General features: G+C 35.1%; 11 protein-coding genes across 11 annotated transcripts; 7 read left to right on the top strand and 4 right to left on the bottom strand.

Annotated features, from left to right (window-relative positions):
- Positions 1-7: 7 nt before the first annotated feature.
- On the bottom strand, positions 8-2,404 carry BMR1_01G00390 (BmGPI1, B microti specific; the record flags this gene model as incomplete). The annotated part of the gene is made up of 1 exon (XM_012791704.2): positions 8-2,404. The coding sequence occupies one exon, from the start codon at positions 2,402-2,404 to the stop codon at positions 8-10; it is 2,397 nt and encodes a 798-aa protein (XP_012647158.2).
- BMR1_01G00385 (conserved Plasmodium protein, unknown function) lies at positions 2,878-4,547 on the top strand (the record flags this gene model as incomplete). Its single annotated transcript, XM_021483053.1, has 6 exons — positions 2,878-3,144; positions 3,165-3,352; positions 3,375-3,582; positions 3,605-3,689; positions 3,800-4,145; positions 4,235-4,547. 6 exons carry the CDS (start codon positions 2,878-2,880, stop codon positions 4,545-4,547), a joined length of 1,407 nt encoding a protein of 468 aa, XP_021337275.1.
- BMR1_01G00380 (hypothetical protein) lies at positions 4,858-6,920 on the bottom strand (the record flags this gene model as incomplete). The annotated part of the gene is made up of 2 exons (XM_021483046.1): positions 4,858-6,854; positions 6,878-6,920. The coding sequence occupies 2 exons, from the start codon at positions 6,918-6,920 to the stop codon at positions 4,858-4,860; spliced, it is 2,040 nt and encodes a 679-aa protein (XP_021337274.1).
- On the top strand, positions 7,507-8,367 carry BMR1_01G00375 (hypothetical protein; the record flags this gene model as incomplete). The annotated part of the gene is made up of 1 exon (XM_012791701.1): positions 7,507-8,367. The coding sequence occupies one exon, from the start codon at positions 7,507-7,509 to the stop codon at positions 8,365-8,367; it is 861 nt and encodes a 286-aa protein (XP_012647155.1).
- A 178-nt stretch (positions 8,368-8,545) lies between these two features.
- On the top strand, positions 8,546-9,880 carry BMR1_01G00370 (A1 cistron-splicing factor AAR2; the record flags this gene model as incomplete). The annotated part of the gene is made up of 3 exons (XM_021483033.1): positions 8,546-9,161; positions 9,211-9,552; positions 9,633-9,880. The coding sequence occupies 3 exons, from the start codon at positions 8,546-8,548 to the stop codon at positions 9,878-9,880; spliced, it is 1,206 nt and encodes a 401-aa protein (XP_021337273.1).
- A 663-nt stretch (positions 9,881-10,543) lies between these two features.
- Positions 10,544-11,419, top strand: BMR1_01G00365 (hypothetical protein; the record flags this gene model as incomplete). Its single annotated transcript, XM_012791699.1, has 2 exons — positions 10,544-10,815; positions 10,837-11,419. 2 exons carry the CDS (start codon positions 10,544-10,546, stop codon positions 11,417-11,419), a joined length of 855 nt encoding a protein of 284 aa, XP_012647153.1.
- Positions 11,498-12,624, bottom strand: BMR1_01G00360 (tRNA pseudouridine synthase; the record flags this gene model as incomplete). The annotated part of the gene is made up of 8 exons (XM_021483023.1): positions 11,498-11,608; positions 11,633-11,723; positions 11,745-11,842; positions 11,894-11,981; positions 12,003-12,064; positions 12,085-12,355; positions 12,377-12,468; positions 12,547-12,624. 8 exons carry the CDS (start codon positions 12,622-12,624, stop codon positions 11,498-11,500), a joined length of 891 nt encoding a protein of 296 aa, XP_021337272.1.
- BMR1_01G00350 (hypothetical protein) lies at positions 12,736-14,196 on the top strand (the record flags this gene model as incomplete). Its single annotated transcript, XM_012791697.1, has 1 exon — positions 12,736-14,196. One exon carries the CDS (start codon positions 12,736-12,738, stop codon positions 14,194-14,196), a length of 1,461 nt encoding a protein of 486 aa, XP_012647151.1.
- Positions 14,197-14,254: 58 nt separating this feature from the next.
- BMR1_01G00337 (apoptosis-related protein (ARP)) lies at positions 14,255-14,759 on the top strand (the record flags this gene model as incomplete). Its single annotated transcript, XM_021483009.1, has 6 exons — positions 14,255-14,347; positions 14,370-14,472; positions 14,493-14,554; positions 14,575-14,637; positions 14,661-14,699; positions 14,721-14,759. 6 exons carry the CDS (start codon positions 14,255-14,257, stop codon positions 14,757-14,759), a joined length of 399 nt encoding a protein of 132 aa, XP_021337271.1.
- BMR1_01G00336 (hypothetical protein) lies at positions 14,713-15,958 on the bottom strand (the record flags this gene model as incomplete). Its single annotated transcript, XM_021483005.1, has 2 exons — positions 14,713-15,053; positions 15,100-15,958. The coding sequence occupies 2 exons, from the start codon at positions 15,956-15,958 to the stop codon at positions 14,713-14,715; spliced, it is 1,200 nt and encodes a 399-aa protein (XP_021337270.1).
- On the top strand, positions 15,857-18,295 carry BMR1_01G00335 (conserved Plasmodium protein, unknown function; the record flags this gene model as incomplete). The annotated part of the gene is made up of 13 exons (XM_021483002.1): positions 15,857-16,682; positions 16,704-16,748; positions 16,769-16,885; positions 16,906-16,943; positions 16,967-17,018; positions 17,039-17,105; positions 17,126-17,205; positions 17,251-17,378; positions 17,400-17,523; positions 17,545-17,625; positions 17,646-17,707; positions 17,730-18,239; positions 18,260-18,295. 13 exons carry the CDS (start codon positions 15,857-15,859, stop codon positions 18,293-18,295), a joined length of 2,166 nt encoding a protein of 721 aa, XP_021337269.1.

Raw genomic sequence — 18,317 nt, 5'->3', positions numbered from 1 at the left:
ATTGGCGTTAAATCAACGCAATTGTTGAAATTACAATTAAAGGTAGCGACATCAAGATCTTAGTTGAGGAAGGCTTTATATCCATCAAGGCCGAACTGTCAACCTCGGAGCTTCTCAAATAATTATTATAATTAGTACCATTCGCACTATCATCCGGAGCGATTTTAGCATCATTTGAAATCTCGTTAATGGCAGGTTCGGCAAGCGGTGCATCAGCCTTTGCAATTGTACGCATGGAAATTGCATGCTGGGATAACATTTTTGCGGCATTTTCCATATGTGTGATTAAATTCTGAAATTCATCTCCCTTCAACACATCATTCAATTTATTCGTCCTCGATGCTGCCTGTCTGCACTTTTCCATAACACTTTTCTTATCATCCGAGTGCTCATTCATGTTTGTGAGTGTTGATATACAAACGGTGAGATCGTTCGTTATTTCATTAATTTCGTCCTTGTTTGTGGCGAAAAATTTTGTGGCGATTGCGTTGTTGTTTGGTATTATTTGCGAATTTTTGAGAACTTGCTTGCACTCGTCAAAAAAATTCTTATGAATGGGATTGGAAAACTCTGGATTCTTCGACAATATCTCCATTTCGGTCTGTGATTCTTGTGCTATTTGGTAATTATTATTAAATGATGTTTCTGTGTAAAGTATTTCCTTGAGTATAGACTTTATTAGATCATTGGCATCATTTGCCATTTGTGTTACATCTTCAGTTTGTGTAAGGGGTTTCATACCATTAAGCTCGGAGACAAATTCACCATCCGACGATTGAGCCACTGGAACATCTCTTGTCTCATTATCCGAAGCATCTTTGTTCATAAACATCCCGCTTGCCTTAATCGAAGTGATCATATCGCTCATTGACTTGTTAATTATCTCTGCTCGTGTAAACAATGCGGCATCGTTTTGATCCAGTTGCAAACGCTGTGAATTGTCGTTCCAGTAATTGAACACACCAACACACTTATTGTAGGTTGTGCTTGATTTTACCACTAGGTTATCAACGCAATTTTTGGATTCTTGTGACAATTGTATGAGTAGATTTACATCATCGAGCAGTTTACCCCTTGTGTCATTGAGCGCCCTTTCAATATCGTCTGAATTCTCGGTAAGTTTGTCAAACTGCAGAATTGTCTGATCATAATCTACAGATACCCTAGGGATACTACTTATTGCCCCCCTTAAGATCTCTTTTACCTTATTAATTGATGTTAATATCTCGTCAAACCGGGAAAGGTACAATCTATTGCGTACTATCAGGTTATTTTGAAATTCCACCGATTTCCGAATCCTTTCCAATAAAATGGCATATTCCTCATCGGTATAGTCTCGCACGAAATTTGCACCTATTGTTCCTTCACCCCCTCTGGTTGAATTTATTACATCGGCTAAAGTATTGACTTTGCCAGTTGGAGTTAGATCGTTCGTCATAGGAGTAACAGCGGCGTTAGTGGGAATAGGTTGGCCATTTCCAGTCAAAACAGTAGATACTCCATCCAGTGGAAGCGATGGCGTCCCTGTGGCGTCTATTGGAGGTGGCAATGGAGCTACAGGATCGTATGGCAAGGCAGTTGCTTGATTGGTATTAATATTGTCCACTGAAAAATTATTCTTATTGCTAGCATTCAAGTTGTCCTTTAGACTAGTACTAGTATTTGTATGGATCATGTCTTTGGGCAGCGGTGACGTATTTGGTGTAGATAAGGGTTGTATGGCCGGTAATTGTGTTTGTATTGATTTAATTGTTGATGAAGTGGGATAACTGTCAATAGGATCTGTCTTTGGGGCCGATGGATTACTATTGGATTGGATGAATTTATCGATTATACTTTGCACATTACTAAATGTGTTGGTTGAATCCATGATCAACTTTTGGGCATGGGAAACTTCATTTGTTAACTGTTGTTCATCGTTAAATATTTGAATCGCTTTAACTAAACTCATTTGAGCATCTGTACAAATTTGTTTAATGTAATCAGCATCTGAGCTTTCATCTGAGTAGTTTACAATCATTTGTAGGCATTTCAAATTGGCATCGTTGCCATTATTTAGAAGTTTCTTAGAAATATCCAATTTGTTCAGTAGTTCAGTGACCTTGGAGTCTACTAACTTAGAATTAGTCAACACTACACCTATAGATTGGGCTACGCTGGTGTCTATGTTAGGGTGTGCGGCCACAAACTTCTTCAGCACATCGCCTTTTGCATGCTCATCTTTTAGCGAAATCATCAAATCGTTTATAATTGAATCAAATTTAACGCCCATTGCTGCTATTTTATCTTTGTTACTTTCCATTTGTGACTCTAGATTACTCTTTTCTTTGTCTGACATTTTGTTTGCCATGACATATGTTACGGTACCGGATATTAGTACTAAGAATGGCAACACAGATCCCATAAGTTGATAATATTCTAAACAAATTTGCCTAATATCTGGAATATAAATGCCAGGAAATAGACTGTCTATTTTCCATGGACACTGAGTCATAACCGGAAAAATACATATCCAGATCTACAAAATTTTGCGGAATTATGAACAAATGACTAAATTATTGGCCATTTATTCATATTTAAGCACAAATACTGCCAAATAATGTGCTAACTAATCCGTTAGATGATCAATAATGTAGATATAAGGTGGACTAGTGATGCATTTGCAAAATGTATTATAATTGTGTCTAAAAAGGGAGATAAATGTATACGAGGACGAATTTTCATACTATTTAACTAAAAATTACAAATATTAATATTTAGTGTTTAAGCATCGTGTATGTGTAGGAATATCGTGTCAGACTTGTAGCCCTACACTGATTAGCGATGGTACATAGATTATGTAGGTCTGTGTAGAATCTAATATGAATAATCGCAAAAATGTTGGATAAAATTTATTCATCTAACATTGGTAAAATTTACAATATAGCGTCTTGCCTACTACTAGTGCTAATATGTCTATTTAATACGGGGAAGGTTTATTCTACTGGGATACACTCGGTGGAATCCAGTCTTTTCAAATCCAGAACACGACCTAATACTAACAGTAAACCTAATCTTCCGCAAAGGACGCGTAAAATAGATAAGCTAATGCAAGATGACTACGAACGCGACGCTAAGCTTTACAGTGACATTTATAAGAAACAAGTAAAACACACCTCAAATAGATAATTAACGAAATTAAATCAAGTGAAGATGTACTTAAGAATGTCTGTATCAATATACTTGAACATTCGTTTGAGTACTTGGGAGCTTTAATTTCCCGCACTATGACCGGTATGCTCCTCATAAATCCCATCAACATCGGCTGTAACAATTTACTTGGCACCAAACTCGATGACCCATATACATCAAGGTATACTACCCATTTCAATTAGCCTATTTGGTATAGATCAAGGCTCCTGTCCTAAAACTTATGGTCATGATTACATTGAAGTTGTAATCCCTTCACCAAGCCGCAATATTACTTTCAACGGCTGGCTTATCAAGTCAAAAAACCCCGATGCTAAATCGGTGTACATTCTTTTACACGGTTGGTATGGGAATATGCAATCCTGTCTAGCTTTTTTTAACGCTTTAAGCAAGGTAAAATTTACACTAGATTTAGAATGGAGAGTTGGATTCAAGCCACGTATTAATAGTTAACTTGAACAAATCGGAAATAAGTGATAACACTTTATTAACCAATATTGGTAGGCACAAATATTACTATATTATTATGTTATACATAACAATGTTGATTTAAATACAGATTCGCCATTAATTGTATGGCTAATGATTATACAATATACAACTGACATAGGTATGAGAGGAGCCATGGATATATACGATGCCGTAGCATTCGCAAAAAAGAATTTGGGCATCGAATCTATTTCATTATATGCCCAATCTATAAGCTGTTTAAGTGTGCTTTTGTATCTAAAAATGAGGTACATTTTTGAGAATGTAAATGGGAATTCAAGACTCATCTCCAATTGTGGCGGGTTGAGGGGATTTAAGTACGATACATCTAACAATGTGAATGTTTCCAAGGTTATTTTGGAATCCCCGGTCTCGAATGTAAAAAATATAATCTCACGTGGTTTGCCGGATGCCAGTAAGAAGTTTGGCTGGTTTATGAACCAATTTGTCTCGCTTATGGACAAGAGGTACTATGATTTAATATATTTAACATTATATATTACATAACAAACACAACATTCACTATTTATTGCATTTAAATGCGGTGCTAATTCAGACTTGGAGGGCATGTGAACAAAATGCGACTTGGACATTTGATAAACTACGCAAGAGACATTCCCGTTTACATTATGCAAGGGGGGAATGATTACATTTCGACCAAAGAGGATCTATATGAGGAGATTTCTAAACAGGAATACCCCCAAATCAAAACCATTTACCTATTTAATTCAGGAAAGCACGGAGATCTGGCCAAGAGCAAGGATTATAACGCCACAGTCACGAATATCTTGAAGGGGAGATCGCTACTTGAGGCAATCTTCATGCTCAGAGTGCCTACAGAAATTGATAAAAAACAGCTTATAAAGTAAACTAATTGTTTTCCTCATAATTTTACGAAAATTCAACACTAGACAGTTGACTAGTTAACGATTAGCGGCAGCGTGCCTACGTCTTGATTTAGTTGAGGCCAGACCCATGACTCTTTTCTTATACGATTTTTTTGGCCCCTTTCGTAACAAAATATCCAACCCTTGTTCAAATTTTGGCAAAATTAACTCATTGACAGCATAATTATCTGGTAAACCGTACAGTAGCGAATGCGATAATGGATATGTATAATTTACTGCAGAAATTATCCTACTGCAATTTGAAGTGGCTAATATACATAAACGGCAAAAATTAGACGAAATCAAAGCCATGATAACTAACCAAATTATCAGTAGTTGACAATATGTTTAGCTTGCCAAGAAAAGTATCGAGTGCAAACTTTGTATCAAATTCCAGAGCAATAGTGAAATTCGTCAGAAATAAATTCCTCAAATCGTAATAAAATAACAACCTATCAAACAATCCACCGCTAAAAACATAGAAATTTGGGCATTCAGTTCTCATATATTTGCCCGTGATATACACAATGGTATTGTTGTGCCTGTGAGTTGTGATAGGGGGGTAGATTGTCATATACTGATCTTCCTCAAACAGACAAAATCTACCATCATTTCCCACATTTACCAACGTTAAATAGCTAATTTTATTAGTATCTATTTGGGATATTTGATGCGATGGAATAGTGTCGGTGCGTTTGATTAGGAAGGGCGAACTTTCGCCGAAAAGAGATAGTGAACAAACACCATTTGTTTGCAATTTGTACAGAGAAAATATTGTTTTAAGAGCAAAATGTGTACCAAATTTTGCTAACATTGTGGTGGATGTCATTGGAAAAATTGTAAACAACGAAAGAGTAACACCTAGCGAAACTGTATAAATCCATTCCCATGTGCCCCAAGGCCAAATTAAGAAGTTTTTATTCAAAACACCCACGCTAGACACTCCAATTAACAACAAACCCATCCATTTCAATCGTTCGGAGTAATGAAAACGCAACGCATTCTTGGTATAATTGCCTATCCAATCAGCACTGGGCAATTGCGCAGCAATTGTATCACTTAAATGAAGTTGCTCCTTCCAATCATGGGCAATGCTATTTAAAACTTCGAGGTTGAAATTTGGGATGAATCCAAATGCAATGCCATATACACACAGTGCTATCAGTGGTATTACTGTAGTTAATCGGTCGTTGTACGAAAAAATTAGAGCTGTGGTACAGCCAATAGAAACTATAGACGCTACAAATAGTGTCAATACAATGCGGTAGGAAGTGTGACTCAATTTTTTATTAAATATTTCCGTAGAATCCCAGTAAATGTTGTAATTAACAATTTCATGCGAAGTTATGTTTTTGACATTGTTTGCCACAGGCATAGGAATGTGTGTCTGAGATGATTTGTCAAAGTGTTCCTTTTCCTCAAGTTGATTATATGAATTGCTTGAGTGGATGCTTATAGTGTCAAATTTGGTATTTTCATGTTTCAAAATGCATAAATCCTCCACAATTCTACCATTAAAGTTAGATACATTTGTCTCATCTAATCTGAAATCATTCGTTGATTTAAAAGTGCTGCAACTAACATTTTGAACTTCCTCAACAAATTCATGCTTATCATCAATACCATACTGTGCATGGGTTTCATTTATAGATTCACTAGTTACAACACTTTCATCATCATCTATTTGATTAATTTCACCAATGATGCCTGTCACATTATGAAATGATTCTGGACCTTCCAATTTATATCCTTCGGGGCGAAATTCCATCCTTGATACAGATATATTATCGTCAGATAGTTCATTTTGATCAATTTGTTGAGCATCCCTGGACGAGTTGACATAGTAATCAATAGTAGTCTCAGAGGAAATTGATACACTACCCTCAACCGTCTTTGACACGTCATTTACAGGAATTTCATTGGACATTCTTGTTGTAAAAACACCATCTGAATCATTATGTTTATCAACATCAGACTGCTCCGCCACCTGTGAACAGGGAGCCGGTGTATTTGGTACAACTTTATCGACAGTGATAGCGATGGGTTCAACTGTATCAATCGTATCGGATGCAATTGAAATGATCGGCTTGGAGAATATTCCAGTTTTGTCATGAATGGATGCCCTTTTTACCAACTTAAGAAATTCTGATGCTTTTTTTTGTAGATGCTCAATGTTATCATAGGCCTGACTATTGCTTTTGACATGCTTAGCATATATAACAAAAAGTTTTTTATAGAAATTTCCCGCATCCTCCAACAATTTACTTCGATCCTTCCTTTTTTCCATTCCTAGACATTAGTTATTGACTTACCCGGGGGGAACAAAAAAAACTGAGGATCAATTTCGGCACTCATCCTAACAATTTAGCAGATGTATACAGTTGAAAACATTGATGTGTAAGATATTAATACTAATTAGAGCAAATTATCCATGTAAAAATATTTAAACCGACCATAAATAGTTACATTTATTACACACCACATTATTGTCTTGGTGCTAATTGATTATATATGAAGTATATGACGGGTTATGGCCCAGTATAGCATGAAGAAAAAAATTATTTTCCTCCCTTTGATAATAAGTAATAAAAATCATACTAGTGGCAATGAGAATAAACTATTCAATTCGCGTTATGACTTAGTTACCTAATAATATTGATAATCACTAGATCATCTACTACATTACTGACGTATATAAAACTAAATATTAGACATTAGTTATTGTCTATTGGATATTAGACATGAGATTAATGGTATAGGTATGAATAAATGTGTGAGTGTGATGCGACTCCAGACAATTAGTTATTACATAAAAATGGAAGTGTTAATTAAAATATTATTATACATAATATTTATTAATTGCATCAACATGACTGCAGACTTATTAAAAATCCCCCAAAAATCTCATCAATAATTTTAGTGGTGCGGCTGGAGTGAGCAAATGGAAATAAACGTATTGGGGGAAGTATCGTTGGGTGGCAGTGGCATAATTGAGGCAAAATTTGATAATTTTGGCAGGTTCCTAGCGGTATTAACGGAGGACAAAATTTGTACACTATTTGATATCTCAAATGGCTGTTTCACCGAAATTATACGCAGCCAATTCCACCCCTCGACTCTTTCTATAGCCTGGACTAATCCTAAATTTGGCCAATACATAATCGCCTCCTTGGCTTCAGGGTCAATCCATGTTATGAAACTCACTATATCCCCTAAACTATCAACTATTTCGTTCATAGGCGAATCGCGTGTGTTGAATGAATATCCCTCGGCACTAAATGTTGGAAATACGGATACTGATATGTTCATAGTACTAGGGTCAGCTGGTGGCAAAATTGGAATTTTGTCCCTGAAAACAAACGAACTTACGGCGCCATTTGATGCACATTTTGGGGGAGTTACGGCTCTATGTTTCGATACAAACTGCTCCAGCTTGTTCTCTATTGGCCAAGATTATAGGCTAGTAAAATGGTTTAGAATTGACAACTCACCCACTTGGACTAAAATTTTCTCTATTAAAAGTGACATGCCAATGAATACTATAGACTATTCGTTAGGCGAGATAATAGCTTCTCACTCCAGCAAAGTATTTATATACAATGAGAAGGGTGAGGAACTAGAAATGTTGGATGTGCGTAAAGTGAAAGTAGATAATGGTGTCGACTTGGGGAATAACTCGATTTCAAAAGTTGCCTTTCATGGCCACCGAAGCATAGCCGTAGCACTAGAATCTAATGTTACTATTCTGTACACTAAGGACGGCGGTGACAAGTACAAATTTATGGGCATACTACACAAGTGAAACCCATATATCTAGACCTGCTTAACGGTTGAATTAACACACCTAACACAAATTTCGTCTAATTAAATTTTTTTCCTGCACGTGTTGCATAGCCACGAATCACTACCCTACATTGACTATGCATACATTTGATTTTACCCGGTAATACTTGGAGTATATATGATGTGATTGATTGAATATGTCATTATTACTAGTAGAATTGCCATTAGACGAAGTCATAGGATTGGACTTCGGATTTTTCAGGGCAAATAATTCAATTTGCGCGGTGGTAGAGCTTAGTACTGGTCCACACTACTTATATTTGACACGTGACGAGGTTAGATATGGGCATTTTGTGTATATAACAGAGGGACAAATTGTGGTTCTGCAAGCAAGTAAGAAATTAGGAGTAGCGTTTGAACAATGCGCCGATGAAGAAAGGTATGTGTTTGGATTTAAACGCGGAGATTTCAACAGCTATATGGGCAGACTGAGCAGTGAAATTGTTAGACCATGGAAGGCTTTGACGGAGTTTATTAACAAGGAGACTATTGATCGGTTACAACCCTTAGACCATGGGACAATAGCTAGTTCTACAGCACCAAACAATTATACTAAAGAGAGTAACAAAACATCAAAAATCAATGCAAAAAAATCACTGGATGAATACATGGCAAGTAGAATAACAACAAATAACATCTCTTCCTACGTAAATCCTAATGATCACTCTATTGAAGGATACAAATTGGCCGCTACACAATGTGACACTGGGAATAGTGCTAAAGTTGAAAACGACACTGAAAATGGCAGTAAGGGTAAGTATTATTTAATAAATCATACATGGATACGATTTTAATGATTTAGTTGTGGAAAATTTCGATGGGGGTGTGATATATTTTACCCAAATACCTAGTTACCGATATGGGATAAAGCAGAATCATGGCAGCAATGTCACTAACATTGGGATGGATAAAACGTGGGCTTTGGATTGCATGATTAAGGAATTTGAGTTGGTGGATGGGATGAAGAATAAATGTGGCTTTAAGATGGCGGAATATATGGATAGACCTTATATGTACATTATCGCTGAATTGCAATTTGCGTTTGTATGCTTGCTCATGGGACACTCGTATGAAGCCTTGAATCAGTGGAAAGAGTTGTTTAAATTACTTTGTAGTTGTGATTCCGGCATCACTATTTATCCTGGTTTGTATACATAAGATTCAGTTACAAATAATATTACAAATGTCATGTTTTAACACTATACTGAATGATAACTGATACAGAGGCATTCATCGCATTTGGCAAATGCGCCTACTACCAAATGGCGCAACTACCGGGGAAAGAAGACTTGGAAATGGATAACTTCCTAATTGAATGTATGACAAACTTCAAGGATATAATCAAGTCCACAGATTGCGTTGATATACGGCTGTTGAAGACAATGAGTAACCTAGAAAAAATGATAAAAATGAAGTTTGGTATTGAGCTAGAAGAGTTTTGTGAAGATGGGCCAGTTGTTGTGGAAATTTGATTTTCTCCAATTTATACAACAATATGGTACTAATGTTAGTTACATTGGCTGCCATTATAACTGTAGATTAATATTATCCACAAAACCTATAGTACGTTTGGCTATCACATATTTAATATTTTAGGATTTGATAAATATCTACATACATATAAATTATCAGCTTTGGATTATTAATTTCAATTACATAGTCATAATTAAACATAAATTGTTACTGGAATAAACTACTTATTAGATAGTTAAAGATTATATATATTAATGCAGTAGAATAAAAAAACAATAATAAAAATAGTCAGTAATAAATAAAAAATATGGATTTACGTTTAAATATAAATACTAGGTATATAATTTAGGTTTAAAAATGTTAAGGGTAAATGAAATGGATGTTAAAAATAGTTATATTAAGATTTAGTGATTCTATAATTGAATTCAATATCATTATATGTTTATGGACGCAGACTAGAATTAATAACACAATTTAATAAGCGTATTGAGATATATGTGAACTTATGTGGAAATTGTTGTGATATGTGCGATCTCCTCCTGAAAAATATATTATAAATTAAATAGTTTACATACAAATTAATGATTGTTATACAAATTAAATAAAATTTAGAATAACTTAAAACGTAAATATATGAGAAACACAACAACTGGTGTCGCACCATGATTGATGTACGTATAAGCCCACCTCGAGATGGAACTCGTGGAGGCCAGGAGCAATTTAGTTGGGATGATGTAAAAGGACAACAGTCTCACAATCGTGAATGTTATTTGGGTCAAACAATCAAGCTTGGAGTGGTTGGAAGGAGAGGCCAATTTATTAAACACGATTGGTACTTGAATGAAAAAGATGATAAGGATATTATGAAGGATGAGAGACAGGAAGAAATTGAATTGGTTCAGCGATACGAGGATGAGGTTATGCAGGAGATGCTGTAAGAATTTTCTTCATTTAGGGGCAATAAACCACATAAATTTTTGTTACTTAAAAATAGACCAAAAACGGAAGATTTAAGGAAAATGTTTAAAGAAAGCGAACAATCAGACACTTTAGACAATGCTGATACGTCACAAAATGCAGAAAATATAGCTCCAGATACAAGTAGAAATGATATGACTAGTAGAAATTATAAAAGTAGATATCATAGTAGTTATAAAAATAGAGAATATAAATGGCCAAATATAGAGGAATCTCACCATGAAAGATCTAGAAGTTACAAAGACACTAGAGATTCATATAGAGATATGAAGGGATATAAAAAATCAGATCTCCACCTAGGCTATAAGGGCAGAGATAACCACGATTCAAATAGAGAAGCGAGAGAATATAGGAAACCAAAAAGCGAACATAGGAAAATAGCTAGGAATTCAAGGGATAGAAGTCCAAGGATGAGATATAGTAGACATGATAAGAGTAAGTATGATAGACACAATCCCCATGAAAATCGTACTTATGGCAGCCTTTCAGAAAGGGTTGATGGAAAAATATCACCCAGAAGGAAGTTTTCACAGTCGCCAATCATGAAGTCTCGTGATTGACAGTTCTTAAATACTAGTCATGTAATTGTACAACCTCCACTAACAACAACACCATTTTTAGTTTACTATTATCAAAAATTATATATTCAAAGTTAATTTGCGATCATCCTTATTAATTTCATCATTGTTTGTGCCGTTTGCAATAAAATTTACCACTGAATGTAGTATGTTCATGCGATTAAAATAATCCTATTGATGACATCAAAATCCCACCTGAAAATATGTTACATCACCTTCCATGGGATCAATATTATCAAAAAGGCAATCATACAGCAACAATCCGTCTGCTGGTGCCATTAAGTAACTAAATATAAGCATAAATTACCATTTCACATTACTTTTAAGTTTCAACATGTCACTCAATTGTTGCATTGTTAATTGGCCACTACCAATCATTATCAAAGCTCCCATCATGCAACGAACCTACGTAATGATGTTTACAATTTTTACTCAAAAATGGAAGATAATTTATACCTGGTGCCAAAGAAAAGACCTTGCCTTAATAGTAGCTACATGTAATCCAGAAGCAAATGCTGCGATTTGAAACTCAGTTATTTCCTTACTACAATTAGTATTGCCATACATTGTAGACTTGGTTAGGCCCCTATTCCTTTTGGAAAACAACTTAAAATCATGTTCTCCAATCTATATATTTAATTACGTACGAATAGTTGTGCAGCTTCTGCCATTTCACATATTTTCAAGTTCGTAGAATTGAAAAAATATTTGTAAATTCTACCCTTACAATCATAACGACAGGAGAATGTACTATGAACAGGGAATATTTTTGTTATGCATATATCATTTGGTAGATATTTGTTAAGTCTATTTATATTCATTAAATGTAATTTTGGAATATTATTTAATGCAAATAAAGATATATAATTTGCTCTAGCATGTACACCCTTGTCTGTCCTTGAACATTTGCAATAGTCACTAAATGGGTTGGTAAATTACCAATTGTAAATGTCTACAATTAGTCCACTTTTAGTAAGCGCATTTATTAAATGGGATTCTACAGTGTCTACACCTTTTTGATACGCAGAGCCCTAGATAACTTTTACAAAATATAAAAACACTTCTTTTTTGTGTAAATAAAATTATACAAAATATAACTATAGACTTACATGATAATTAGTCCCAATATATGAATATCTTACTAGAATTTTGTTACCACTGATTTCATTGGTATACCCATTCGTCATATCTACCAGTATATATTAAAACATGACATAAGGTAGAGCATTGATGGATGATTACCCTATATACGACATCTAGGCATGATGCTACGTTAACACTTAGTAATGGGTTGATTAATGAACATACTTATATCAAAATTCCACACTTCTTCCATGCATTATACATATTGGAAGAGTGTAAAAAATTTTGATAGCTTCAGAAGGATGGTAGAACGCAGTTGTCCATCAGATCCATCGACACTCACTTTTGCATTTTCTCGTTTATCCCAGTTTTACAGATCAAATTCTCACAACAATAATTATTACAACATTTTTAAGTCACTGGAATCTAGAGTTCTCACGGTTCCAGTTGAAGGTTGGATTACAAGGGAATTATCTTCAGTAGCACTGTCACTTTCCTTTTTTAAACATTGGATCGACCATAAAACTATATCTCATATGTTCAAATCGTTTGAAAATTCTATTTGCAACCTGAATGCTTTGGATATATCACATATAATGTGTTTCATTGGCAATCTCCGCAACAATCATGATATTGGTATAAACGTAGAATTGAATAATCTGTTAAAAAATATATCAAAACATCTAAGGCGCAGAGGAATTCTACGTAAAAATTTAGCTACTGCAAAAAACATAATCTGCATATTATCATCCTATGCCAAACTAGACATAACTGATTCACAATTGTTATCGACGTGTTGTAAGGAAGTAAATTGCAGATTAAATGAATTAGCTCAGCCATATGAGGTTGCTAATGCTTTAAATGCAATTTCACGTATGCTTTCAAAGCACACAAGTGTTGATAAGATTGTGGAAACAGTTATTTGCGAATTGATCACCAGATTTACCGAGCTTGAGCATGTGGATAGTGAATCATTTGCAGATTTCCTAGATTCAATTTCCCGACTTATTTCACACGGTAAATTGGATTGTATTGATCAATTGTTACGAATATTTACACAAACCATCAATAAACGTAATGAATTAATTAATTGTGATGAACCTAAAGTGTTAAGGGTTATACTGCGTTCGTTGAGGAATATCAACTTTAAACATGAAACATTCATTGAACATTGTTTAAAAAATTGTGAAAATGATCACGAATCTTGGAGTTTTGGCGCATTATGCGACCTAATCTCTACTATTGGCCAGTCAGATACACATAAAGGATTTATAAATTCTCGAATTAACCGTGTGATATTCAACAAACTAGCAATTCAAATGTCTAGGCGCAAATACATCCCTCATCCAGACACACTAATAAACTTGGCCATAATTTGCCATTATGATTACAAACTGCTTTGCTATGCAGAAAAGCTAATTGTCTATCTTTTGGTCACGAGTGTACAAAGTAAAATACCAATTTCTACTGTTGACAAACTGAATGTCTCTGCTACAATTTTGTTGCAGACTAGACCACAAATTATATCAAAATTGGACATTAGTACATTAAAAATGCTATGTGATATGGCGAAAATGGATAATATTATAGGATTCCAAAATGTAAATTTGCAACCTATGTTATCAGAAATAGAAGGGCGCCTAGAACAAAAATTTAAGCACCTAATTGTACAATAGTTTAGATGTTTGTTTAAGTATTTTTAATCAAAATTAAAAAAAACAAATTCAAAAACTAATGTACGGTATATTCGGAATACACCCAGTACCGTTATTGGTACACTTGTTTGTACGCACTATATTTACCAGTGGTACCATGGACCAACAACAAGTAACTTATTGCATTGATTTAGAAGGAATATGCTAATCAAATTAAGGAACAGGAAAAGCTTGAACAGCTTGAGCAGAGAAGACTAATACTTCGCACAATTCTGACGCCAGAGGCTAGTGAGAGATGTAAGCACAGGCTTATCTAGTGAACAGAATCGCAACAGTTAAACCGGAGAAGGCAAACATTATTCAGAACGCTATTTTGACTGTAAGGAATTAGTAACTTAGAATGTACAACGAGGCATGATCCGGGGGAAAATGGATGATGAAATGCTAAAATCTATTATCCAGGCAAATAATTTATTGTTATGTAGACTATAACAACACCGGAAGAAAAAAGTACTAGCATTAAAGTAACAGTGTTTTTCACGTAGATACAGCGGCGCAAATGGGATGACAGTGATTCGGAATAATCACTTCGGCATCCATATAATCCACCATTTGATGTGTGACTAGTTTAATATAATTCTTGTCGTCATTTGTATTATTAACACTAGCATTATAATGACTAGATATTAGCAATTTTTTAGGATGTGCTTCTAAATGTGTTTGGCGATAGTTATGCATTGGAGATAACGTTGTGGATAGGTGTTTTCCAGTTTGTCCGTCGAAAGTATCCAGATAATGATACGTGCCATGTGTAGTAGATATGATGCATTGTTCATCCATCAATGTGAATGCCAGCTTATCATCCTTAAAACATTTGCCTAAATTAAATGTAAAATAATATAAATATGTATGGTTTGATCTTACGGTTTTGTAATAATGGTGTTTTTGAATCCTCATCCACTGAATCATAAAAGATATCTGTTGTGTTAGAAGACAGAGAATATGTTTGCCATGTTACGAAATTTTGCGACATTAAATGCCAAGCAACCAATTCACAGTTCCTATCCACATCGTTGATTAGGGATATAAATAGTGTAGTACTGTTGTCTGAGAATTGGGTCTTTGTAATATTTCCAGATTCCACGTTACAGGATTTAATAATTCCAATTTGATTATCGAGTGTACAAATTAATGCCTCTTCATCAATAGACACGGATAATATGCGTTCATCAGGTGATACACTGAATTGCATATTTGAGTACGATTTAGTTAGTCTGAAAGTTGATAATGGAAGTCCTTGGTGATGATTTTGGCTCATCTGCATTTTGCACGGGTATCTTAAATCAAACAACTTCAAGTACCCGTCTTTAGAGGCCGAAATTAACACATAATCCCTAAATTTCATGTTATACAGGGTGTTGATTTCATCATTGTGGCATTTTTCCAACTGAAATAGGCAATTTCCCTTTTTGTCAGTTGTTCTTAGGTCTCCAATTGCAATTGAACCCGTAGCAGAGCCTATGAAGTAGAGCGGCGCCGCGCCCCCAGCAACAGTAACCGCTGATATGTCGTTGTAACAGCATTTTGACTGTCTAGATATTTTGGCCACGTATAAATCGTGTAAAAATGACACTCCAAAACCTGTGACTGATAGACACTTTGAAATGTCGCATTTACACACATGGCTTTGTACAAACGGCTCTCGTGGAGGCCCCTTCGTGCCAGTATCTTGCACGGATTGAGTAAATTGCACTCGGTATCTAGTCAAAAATCTATTGACCATTTCTGGTGGCGTAATTCGCCAAACTCAAAAAATTTTTGCTCTAAAGCTATTCCCACTGACATCCACAATAATAGAGACAGACATTTATTAGATTTAACCCAATGTGGAAGTTATCAAAAAACTTTCAATTTCTTCTACACATTTAAGAATGAATTAACCATTAATCACTTAATAGCCACATTATACCATTTATACGAAATTTCAAATGATAAACTTCAAACATCTTCGAGAATTATCGATAGTAAGAACATTAATGATTCTTATAGTGACAAATATTGGAAGGATGATTACATAGGGGACTATTCAACACTCAACTACGGAAATTATAGAAGGGATAAACTTCTTGGTTTTCCCAGAGAGATATCAGATATTTACTGCACTATCAAGTCTCGAATACACAAGTTCAATACTAGACAATTGTTATTCCTAGCCCATGCAACTAATTTGTTAGAGTTGCCTCATACAAAGGAGATACAAAGACATGTATCAGATAGGATATCAGATCAGATTTGGCTTTTGGAACTTCTAGATCTGATAAGGGCAGGGGATTCTTTACTTGTATTCAATAGGAATTTTAGTAAATATGATCACGAGTTTTCAAAGTTGTTTCTCCACGTCAGTATGAAAAGGTATAAAGAATCTATGCTTGATCCTAATTCACTGGAATTTGACTTATTTAAGATCATATCTAAATCAAATTCAATTGCACCGATATTATTAAAGGGTAGTACAGAAATTCATCCAGAATTATCACCAGCAGTACATTCTAGGATTAATCTATACAGCAAAGGTACTAGTAATGTCATTTAGATGAGTTGATTTATATTTTGACCAAATATTCCCGATTCTACCACAAAAATTCGACTCTTATTGTACAAATGCTAAACCATTTACTAACATTTGATCTTAACACTCTAGATCTTTGTTGTAAGTGCAACTTAATATAGCAACATGCGACCTTGTTTGGTGCGCCTCCAAATTATATGTATAAGATAATCACTTATTTAGAATCGTACCAACATCACCAAAGCGCCATTTACTATATTAGGCAAATTGATTGGTAACAAATTTGTGATAAAGACCATGTGAAACAATTAGTGCGCGATTTAACGGCAAGAAGGTTGGCAATGTTAATTTGGGCTTATAGGTATCCAACACATTATTTAGTACAACTGTGCCAAATGCTGAATTGATGGAAATGTTTTTGGATCGCGCTATGGAAGTCTATGATCAGATGGATCCGAGTGGTACGAATCCATCCTCATTTACTATTTATGTGTAAATTTACATAGGCCTGTCAAACACTTTGTACGGATTATCCACGACAATACCAGATCTCTCGCACAAATTGTTTGACAAGGTGGATAAGACCATAGTTGAACACATCAAAATATTCAATACCATAGATTTGGCAACTACTGTAAGTCCAGCAGTTAGTTAGTCTTTAGCATACTGTAACGTTAATGGGGGCACACAAGAATTACACAATTCCATAGCAGACGCTGTACTAGAACTAGGAACTTTTATGTCGGCAGATTGCTTGACCAAAGTCTTATATACTTACGGTAAATGGATATCTAAATTAGGCACGATCAATTGCTGTTCCACTGTAGTTTATGGGTTGATTTTTGCGATACTGGAAAGGTTAAACCAATTTACCACCAATGGTGTCAAATATTTGACTTAGGATTGTGCATTATATTATGGAGTTTTAGCGTGTTCAATATGTTGGATACAGGCGTGTGGGAAGTAAGTTTCCAGTGTAATTTAGGCTATATTACCCCTGATAGAATGTGAAAAGGTTATTACAGGTTCTAAATGCGAGTTGCTCTACCCCGCGCTATTAGAATTTAAATTGGCACATCCTAACGTGCTGATCAATGTAGTAAATAGGCTGTTAAATTTGTCAAGAGGTTTATATTTTGAGCGTCAACTAAAACAGTCAAATAGCATTGACCGTACTTTCTATAATGCAGTATACCAGAGCATTACTGATCATTATGGGCTATCAACAGTAGAATCATTGGGCGTGGATGAGGTTGAAAACGCATGCAATGTGACCGTCAAAGGGTTCAACATATCAGGCGTGTTTTTGGACATGTTGTTTACAGTGGATGATGGAATATATGGTGTTTTGTTATTTGATAAGTGCAACGTTACTAGGCTAAACCAGTTGCCCATGGGACAAGATATACAAAGGGACAGATTGGTCAATTCACTCAGTGCCAATTGCTTTAACAAGCGCTTTAAAACCATAAAACTTTTACAGAGTGAATTCCAGGTAATTTATCGATCATCCAGACCAATGGCATAGAGGCTATCCTAGGGCAGATGTAACCGACTAAAGGTTCAATTATCG

This window comes from Babesia microti, chromosome I, assembly GCF_000691945.2.
Source record: "Babesia microti strain RI chromosome I, complete genome".
Taxonomy (NCBI): Eukaryota; Apicomplexa; class Aconoidasida; order Piroplasmida; family Babesiidae; genus Babesia; species Babesia microti.
Note: the sequence above shows the minus strand (reverse complement) of the source record. Positions and strands in the feature narration are given on the sequence as shown.